Genomic DNA, 9,632 nt, shown 5'->3' on the forward strand with positions numbered 1-9,632 from the left:
GTTCTTCGGAATTTGAACCATTAATAACATTTTTTATTAAATATTTGCGAAAATATTTTTTGATCTTTTTTCACGCACATCACTTTTCGCAAGATGTTACTAAGTGAATATTAACTGAATCATAAAACGGAACTTCCGTTGTTATTATTTAGTGAAAATTTTTGGTATGCGTTTTGTATGTTTATGCCCTTTTCCTTTCCTTTCCTTTCCTTTCTTTTCTTTTTTATTTTATTTTATTTTTTTTTTATTTTTGATTTATCTTCAGTATTTTTTAAAAAAAATTAACATACATATTCGAGATTTTTTTTCAAAATTGAAAAAGAAAAAAAAATGTTATCAGGAACATTATTTAATGATGTTTTGATACTGTTTATGTGCTTGTTTCATTTTTTAAATGAGTATTTGTCTCAATGCAAAAACAAATAAGAATTTAGGATCTTATAATAAACTCGGAATAAATAAAAATCTGACCCTAACTACTTATTTCTGAATCAGTTTTCCCAAGCAATGTTTATTCTCTTTTAACATTTGTGTTTTCTAAATTATTCGTTATTGAAAAAATAAACCAATAAATGTCAAGGTTTTTCATAAAAAAAGAACAATAAATAAAAATAAAAAAAAAAAATCAAAAAATGCATTATCTAAAAAATGATCTTTTTAATTCAACAAAGAGCAAAAATGAAAAACAAAAGAGATATGATTATTATATTATTTTGAAAAAAAAATAGAAAGATAACATATCCTAATATATTCATTAAGGACTGATAACAGCCTGGATGATGAGAATAGTGCATGATATTGTGTAAAAAAATATAATATAATATAAAATTTGAAAATAAAAAAGAAATAGAAAAGATAATAAAAAGAAGGAAATATAGTTAATATATTTCATTTGATGATAACAAACAAGCATCTCAATAAAAATACAAAATAGAAGCATTACTGGTTTAACTTATGAATAAAATCAAAAAAGAAATATTAATAAGCATGTCACTTTTCTTTGTCAAAATGCATCAACAACAATTACTGACTTCACTCGTCCATTTTTTAGTAGTTCCGAGACCTTTTCTTCCTGACTACAACAATTGCAATAATCACAACAACCACCACAATCACAACAACCACAATAGGAACAACAATAGCAACCACAGTTCCTGCACTTGACTTCTTCTTCTTTTCTGGTTCTGGCTCATCTTTCGGTTCTTCGTGCTTTAGGTATTTCTCATACACATCTTCAAGATCACCACCTTCTTCTTTTGCTCCCACAATCCATCCTTTATTACCATCGTTGTAATCCTTCGCAAACCCAAATGCATCTTCTTGCTTGCAAAAGTTTTCAAAGTCTTCAGCAATGATGCACAAAGATGCTACAGAATTTTCTCCTTTGTTACTGTCCAACTCAAGATTGCCTTTTCCTGGAAGTTTCAAATTATCAACAGCATCTTTCACTTCAATGAAAATAGCTCCTGCCTTTCCACTAACTGCTTCACATGATTTGAATGAACATTTCTTTACTCTTCCCATTTCCACTTTCGAATCCTTTTCAGTCATCTTGATCATAACACCAGCACATAATCCATTCCCTGATTTCACTCCATTCATGCTCAACCCTTCTATTTTAACACTCGAAGCTTTGTCTGAGGCATCCTGAATGCTGATTGCCGCTCCATCTATCACACTCACTTTATTGATCTCAATTGTATCAAATTTGACTGAAGAGGCGCTTTCAATATCAAACACTGATTTTTCGAATTTCACTTCATTATCGCCCTTGCACGCAACTCCACTCATTTCTAATTCTCCTTCTGTCACTTTCACAAGATGGATTTTCGCAATTTCTTCATCATTTGTGGGTTCAACTGGCCCTAGTCTCACAAATTTGCAGTTCACTAAACTCAACTTAGCATCTGCACTGGCTGCAACAATCAATGAGGATGTCTCGGTATTTGATTTCTCAAGTACATCCAATGACAATGGGAACAAGAAGGAAATTCCTCTGAACTCAACTTCACTTTTGCACGTGAATAAATGACCGTTTGATTTAGCGTCGCAATCAAGTGTGACTTCTGCCTCAATTTCTTTTGTTTCTGATTCTTTTTCACCTGCTTTCTCCACACCAACAATTGTAATCAATGATAATTTCTCAAGTGTAATAGCTTCAGCTTTGATTGATTTATTCGTTTTGATTATGTTGATCTTGAAGTTTTCTCCTCCAACACCCACTCCAAACAATTTGCATGCTTTGTCAAGACTTTTCTTTGGCGTTTCATAGCTCAATCCATCTTTGGTATCATCTTCTACTGATGCACTTACATACACATTTGTAATCGGATCAAAATACACTTCTATGAAATCAACTTCAGAGTTATCATTTGCTCCTTTTGCAACAATAAAGCATTTATTTGTATTTTTCTTGTATTCTGCTGCAAAACTTTTCTTCATCGCTATTGCTATGTCTCTATGAAGTTCAATTTTCACATCCAAATATAATGCTGTGTTATTATCAGCATTAGAAGTTGAATCTTCTTCTGAAACCTTGCATCCAGTAAATTCTAAATTAGTTCCTGTTTCTGGCCATGTCAGTTTATCTGCATTTGTAATATTTGTCATTTCTAGATATATTGCTCCTGCTTTCCCTTTTGCACATGTGCAATTTTCAAATTTTGTTTTACCGTTATTTTCAATAGCGAATGTACTTTCTGCATGCTCGCTCTTAAAATAAAGTGCTCCGCATTTAGCATCTGTTGCATCGCTTGAAACACATTCTGTGAATGAACAGCTATCCAATTTCACTGTAACAGCTGCTTCAGCTTTTCCAACAATTTTCACTGCAGCACTATCTTTTGATGTGATCTTCTTCAGATTCAATGATGTCAATGAAACTAATGTCGCTCCTTCAACCAAAAATGGTGCTGTTGAAAATGTTACTGCGTTGATATCATCTTTGCACTCAACAGTGTTAATTGTCAGTGTTCCTGCACTCACTTTTACAAGATGAAATTTAACTTCTTCCACTGCATTCGAAAGCGTCCCCCATGTATTGGTTGGTGTTGTTTGCTTAAAATCACAAGTGTCAATTGCAAGTGATGTTGATTCTGAATCAGCGTGAATCATGGCAAATGTACTTGAACTATCTTTCAGTTGGTTTGAGTTTTGATCTGATGTTGCTTTGATATCAAAAATCAAATTCTTGAATGCTACGATATGCTTGCATGTGAACAGATCAGCTTTATCAGCAGCGCTACAATCAATCTCAACTTTTATTCCATCTGTCTCTTCTGTTTCTTCCACTCCTTCTATCGTAATTCCTGTCTCTTTTGATAATGCAACAGCTTCCGCTGTAACTTCTTGGCCAGATTCTTCTCCTTTTTTTAATATTTTGATGGAAAATTCTCCTGGACCTTTTGATGAATCCAATAATTCATAAGCTTTTTCAATTTTTCCAAATGGTTTTTCTTTTGTCCCATCTGCTGTATCATCATTTCCTCCACTTAGAACATATGCTTCATGCGGATCAAAATATAATGCCGTAAAATCAATATCTTCACTATTTTTCCCCTTAGCTGCAACAAACCAGTCATTTGTTCCTTTCACATAATTTTTGGCGTATTTCTCTTTCATTGCTTTTGCAATTTCCTTGTACTTTTCACTGTCCACTTCCAAATACAAAAACGTCTGTTTCTCTGATCCAGCTTTGCACCCGCTAACTGTCAATTTTTCTTCCGCAGACCATGTCAATTGATTCGCATTTGTAATTTTTGTCATTTTCAGATATATCCCACCTGATTTCCCATTGGTACATTCACACGAAGTAAATGTTGTTTTTGCATTTGAATATCGCGAACTTTCTCCAATGTTAAATTTGCTTCCTGTTCCATTACTTTCAACATACAATGCTCCACTTGTGGCATTAGTCTCTTCTTCTGTTGATTTGCAATTTCTAAACGTACATCCGTGGACGTTCACTTCAACGTTTTCACTATCTTTTCCCACAATCTTCACTACTGCACTTGCACTCGATTCGATGTTATTGAATGTTGATGCAATAAATGTCACTTTTGTTGCTTTGTCAAACAAAAACGGAGTAGTTGAAAACTTTGCAGTGTAGTTTTCATCACTGAAAAAAACTGCTTCCATGTTGAATTCACCTGCTTCCACTTTCACTAAATGTATATTGGATGTTCCTGTTTCCGTTGGACGAACAAATTGGCAAGTGCTAATTGTTAGTGTGGATTGGCCATTTGAATTTTCTCCTGAATTTGCAACTGAACGAATAATAGCCAAAGTGCTTCCATCACTTGGAGAAAGTGATATTGGATATATAAGCTTCAGATACTTGAAAGTTACAACATTCTTGCAGGTGAATATATCCTTGTTTTCACTTTCACCATTTCCTTCAGTAAATGTGCAATTTATATCCACTAACTCAGGAGTCCCATTGCCACTTTGTTTTCCTTGAAGCATTAATGGCTTATCTTTTTTAAACTCATTCACTTCTGCTACTAATGAACTATTTCCTTCTGTTTGCTTAAGAACTGTAATAATATATCCATTTTCATTTGGTTCACTATCAAGCAATGCTAATGCTTCTTTAATTGTAGCCTTCGGATTTCCTTCTGTTCCATCTTTACTTCCGCTTGCCCCACTTTGAATGAACACTTCTTTTTCACCTTCTGCATATATTGAAAGCACAACTTGCAAAAATACAAATTTCAGAAACATTTTCAATTGATGTTCTTTTCTCAAAGCAATCAAAGATCTACGGACACATTAATTGCACAATCATTATTGCTATTTATGGTCTGTTGCATACTTCGTATTTTTTGGTATTTTCGAGTTAACATAGACTCTCTGGAACTATATTAGAGAAAGTGCATTGACAAATATAACTCTCAAAAAGATGATTCCAGAGAGTCTATGTTAACTCGAAAATACCAAAAAATACGAAGTATGCAACAGACCATAAATAGCAATAATGATTGTGCAATTAATGTGTCCGTAGATCTTGATTGCTGAAAAGAACATCAATTGAAAATGTTTCTAGAACAGAAGGAAAAGCTAAAATTAAGAGCAAAGCATTAATGAACAAATGAAATGGATATACAGTTCTTAAGCAAAGCTCAAGGAAAACAAAGTGGCAATGGACCCTGAGTTAGTGGATATAAATGTTTACTGAAAGGTGAGTGAAAACAAGGATATATTCACCTGCAAGAATGTTGTAACTTCAGTATCTGGCTTATATCAATCACACTTTCCCAGTGATGGAAGCACTGGCTTCAGTTGTTCAGGAGAAAATTCAAATGGCAATCCACACAACATTAGCTGCCAATTTGTTCGTCCAACGGAAAAGCGGAAGCAGGTGAATTCAACATGGAAGCAGTTTTTCAGTGATGAACCACAAAAGCCAACTACTCCGTTTTGACAAAGCAACAAAAGTGACATTTATTGCATCAACATTCAATAACATCGAATCAGTGCAAGATTGTGAAGTGAGCATTAAGTCCACGTCAGAAAATTGCAAATCAACAGAAGAAGAGACCACAAGTGGAGCATTGTATGTTGAAAGTAATGGAACAGGAAGCAATTTAACATTGCTTGTTCAAATGCAAAAACAACATTTACGTGTGAGTACCAATCAATTGACATGGTCTGCGCAAAGCTGGATCAGAGAAACAGACGTTTTGTATTTGGAAGTGGACAGTGAAAAGTACAATAAAGCCATAAAATGTGAAAGAACAAATGACTGGTTTGTTGCGGCATTATATTCCGCATATGTTCTAAGTGGAGAAATGACAGCAGATGGGACAAAAAGATTGAAAAGCATTGAGTAGTTCAGGAGAATTTTCCATCAAAATATTAAAAAGAATCTAAGAGCCACAGCAGGCTGTTGTTATCAAAAGAGACAGAATGATAGAAGGAGTGGAAGAAACAGAAGAGACAGATGGAATAAAAGTTGAGATTGATTGTAGCGCTGATAAAGCTGATCTGTTCACATGCAAGCATATCGTAGCATTCAAGAATTTGATTTTGATATCAAAGCAACATCAGATCAAAACTCAAACCAACTGAAAGATAGTTCAAGTACATTTGCCATGATTCACGCTGATTCAGAATCAACATCACTTGCAATTGACACTTGTGATTTTAAGCAACAACACAACCAATACATGGGGGACGCTTTCGAATGCAGTGGAAGAAGTTAAATTTCATCTTGTAAAAGTGAGTGCAGGAACACTGACAATTAACACTGTTGAGTGCAAAGATGATATCAACGCAGTAACATTTTCAACAGCACCATTTTGGTTGAAGGAGCGACATTAGTTTCATTGACATCATTGAATCTGAAGAAGATCACATCAAAAGATAGTGCTGCAGTGAAAATTGTTGGAAAAGCTGAGCTGCAGTTTTGATGCTGTTCATTCACAGAATGTGTTTCAAGCGATGCAACAGATGCTAAATGAGCACTTTATTTTAAGAGCGAGCATGCAGAAAGTACATTCGCTATTGAAAATAACGGTAAAACAAAATTTGAAAATTGCACATGTGCAAAAGGGAAAGCAGGAGCAATATATCTAGAAATGACAAATATTACAAATGCAGATAAACTAATTTAGAATTTACTGGATGCAAGGTTTCAGAAGAAGATTCAACTTCTAATGCTGATAATAACACAGCATTATATTTGGATGTGAAAATTGAACTTCATAGAGACATAGCAATAGCGATGAAGAAAAAGTTTTGCAGCAGAATACAAGAAAAATACAAATAAATGCTTTATTGTTGCAAAAGGAGCAAATGATAACTCTGAAGTTGATTTCATAGAAGTGTATTTTGATCCGATTACAAATGTGTATGTAAGTGCATCAGTAGAAGATGATACCAAAGATGGTTGATGAAGTCTTGACAGCATGCAAATTCAGTGGAAGAAAACTTCAAGATCAACATAATCAATCAAAGCTGAAGCTACACTTGAGAAATTATCATTGATTACATTGTTGGTGTGGAAAAGCAGGTGAAAAAGAATCAGAAACAAAAGAAATTGAGGCAGAAGTCACACTTGATTGCGACGCTAAATCAAACGGTCATTTATTCACGTGCAAAAGTGAAGTTGAGTTCAGAGGAATTTCCTTCTTGTTCCCATTGTCATTGGATGTACTTGAGAAATCAACATCCTCATTGATTGTTGCAGCCAGTGCAGATGCTAAGTTGAGTTTAGTGAACTGCAAATTTGTGAGACTAGGGCCAGTTGAACCCACAAATGATGAAGAAATTGCGAAAATCCATCTTGTGAAAGTGACAGAAGGAGAATTAGAAATGAGTGGAGTTGCGTGCAAGGGCGATAATGAAGTGAAATTCGAAAAATCAGTGTTTGATATTGAAAGCGCCTCTTCAGTCAAATTTGATACAATTGAGATCAATAAAGTGAGTGTGATAGATGGAGCGGCAATCAGCATTCAGGATGCCTCAGACAAAGCTTCGAGTGTTAAAATAGAAGGGTTGAGCATGAATGGAGTGAAATCAGGGAATGGATTATGTGCTGGTGTTATGATCAAGATGACTGAAAAGGATTCGAAAGTGGAAATGGGAAGAGTAAAGAAATGTTCATTCAAATCATGTGAAGCAGTTAGTGGAAAGGCAGGAGCTATTTTCATTGAAGTGAAAGATGCTGTTGATAATTTGAAACTTCCAGGAAAAGGCAATCTTGAGTTGGACAGTAACAAAGGAGAAAATTCTGTAGCATCTTTGTGCATCATTGCTGAAGACTTTGAAAACTTTTGCAAGCAAGAAGATGCATTTGGGTTTGCGAAGGATTACAACGATGGTAATAAAGGATGGATTGTGGGAGCAAAAGAAGAAGGTGGTGATCTTGAAGATGTGTATGAGAAATACCTAAAGCACGAAGAACCGAAAGATGAGCCAGAACCAGAAAAGAAGAAGTCAAGTGCAGGAACTGTGGTTGCTATTGTTGTTCCTATTGTGGTTGTTGTGATTGTGGTGGTTGTTGTGATTATTGCAATTGTTGTAGTCAGGAAGAAAAGGTCTCGGAACTACTAAAAAATGGACGAGTGAAGTCAGTAATTGTTGTTGATGCATTTTGACAAAGAAAAGTGACATGCTTATTAATATTTCTTTTTTGATTTTATTCATAAGTTAAACCAGTAATGCTTCTATTTTGTATTTTTATTGAGATGCTTGTTTGTTATCATCAAATGAAATATATTAACTATATTTCCTTCTTTTTATTATCTTTTCTATTTCTTTTTTATTTTCAAATTTTATATTATATTATATTTTTTTACACAATATCATGCACTATTCTCATCATCCAGGCTGTTATCAGTCCTTAATGAATATATTAGGATATGTTATCTTTCTATTTTTTTTTCAAAATAATATAATAATCATATCTCTTTTGTTTTTCATTTTTGCTCTTTGTTGAATTAAAAAGATCATTTTTTAGATAATGCATTTTTTGATTTTTTTTATTTTTATTTTTATTTATTGTTCTTTTTTAGGAAAAACTGTATATGCACACTTTACAGCAATATCTTATTTTTGCATATTTCGTTTGTTTATTGCTTAGAAACATCATTTGTGATGTTTTGAGTAGTTAAAAACTTGCGGAAGTTCATTAAAACAAAATTTTAATTTTTCAATAATTATGAAAATGGGTCATAATTTTTTCTAAAAATAAAAAAATATCAAAATAAAAAAATCAAAATAAAATAAAAAAGTTTATCCTTATGAGTTTTCTGAATACAAAGAGGTAGATAAACCATCTCCTGGGTCAATATTGTCTGTTTCACTTGTTTCGCTGTCATTAGAAACAAGTAAATCATCAAAATCAGGATTTTCTTCTTTATTTTCTTCTGTTTCTTCATCTTCTTCAGCTTCTTCTGTTCGTTTTTCTTTGTTGGAAAATAATTTTTGATTCAATATTTTTAAAATTTTTCAATCTTTCTCTGATTAATCAATAAAAAAGCAAGTTGATCAGCAACATATTTTTCTCGAATTCCATGGGGAGGAAAAAATCTTCTCATATGGCTCCATAATCCTTCGATTGCATTTGTGCATGCGTGAGTTTCTTCGTCATTAAATTTTCTCTTATGGCACACTGTTTGATGATTGTTTCCTAAACGAGAAAGAGATAATAATGGCTTCCCCTTATCTGATATTATTGTTGAAATCGGTAGAATGTGCTTTTGCAAAATAAGAATCAACGTCGAAGCAGAACGATCTAAAACGATCATGATAATAAAATTCCTTGTTTCATCCATTTTATCTTTCTTTCGCTCCACTGAACTAAAGACCGACATTTGTTTCTTTCTTCTTCCTCTATGACAATTTCTTCTCCTCAAAGCACATTCATCTATTTCAACAATTATGTTTTCGCCTCCAAGAATAGTTTCATTCTGATTGATGATGTCCATCGCGCAAGACCTTATAACAGATGACCAATATGCCTCAAAGTTCCTATGAATTCCCAACATTTCCGAGCAAATTTTGACACTTACACCATTCCAAATAAATACGTAATTAACAAAATCACAATTATTTGTATCCTGCTTCGATAAAATGATGTATTCTTGTATGCTGATTACCTATTGCTACGTTTTCTGCGAACCCACATC

The 9,632-nt window shown here is 33.5% G+C and overlaps 2 protein-coding genes across 2 annotated transcripts; one reads left to right on the plus strand and one right to left on the minus strand.

The window, feature by feature from the left end:
• Positions 1 to 1,047: 1,047 nt before the first annotated feature.
• On the minus strand, positions 1,048 to 4,722 carry MONOS_8240 (uncharacterized protein; the record flags this gene model as incomplete). Its single annotated transcript, XM_067878633.1, has 1 exon — positions 1,048 to 4,722. One exon carries the CDS (start codon positions 4,720 to 4,722, stop codon positions 1,048 to 1,050), a length of 3,675 nt encoding a protein of 1,224 aa, XP_067719525.1.
• A 2,124-nt stretch (positions 4,723 to 6,846) lies between these two features.
• On the plus strand, positions 6,847 to 8,055 carry MONOS_18299 (uncharacterized protein; the record flags this gene model as incomplete). Its single annotated transcript, XM_067871305.1, has 2 exons — positions 6,847 to 6,850; positions 7,010 to 8,055. 2 exons carry the CDS (start codon positions 6,847 to 6,849, stop codon positions 8,053 to 8,055), a joined length of 1,050 nt encoding a protein of 349 aa, XP_067719526.1.
• Positions 8,056 to 9,632: the final 1,577 nt, after the last annotated feature.

This window comes from Monocercomonoides exilis (assembly GCF_001643675.1).
Source record: "Monocercomonoides exilis strain PA203 chromosome Unknown scaffold61-464226, whole genome shotgun sequence".
NCBI classification, from domain to species: Eukaryota; Preaxostyla; order Oxymonadida; family Polymastigidae; genus Monocercomonoides; species Monocercomonoides exilis.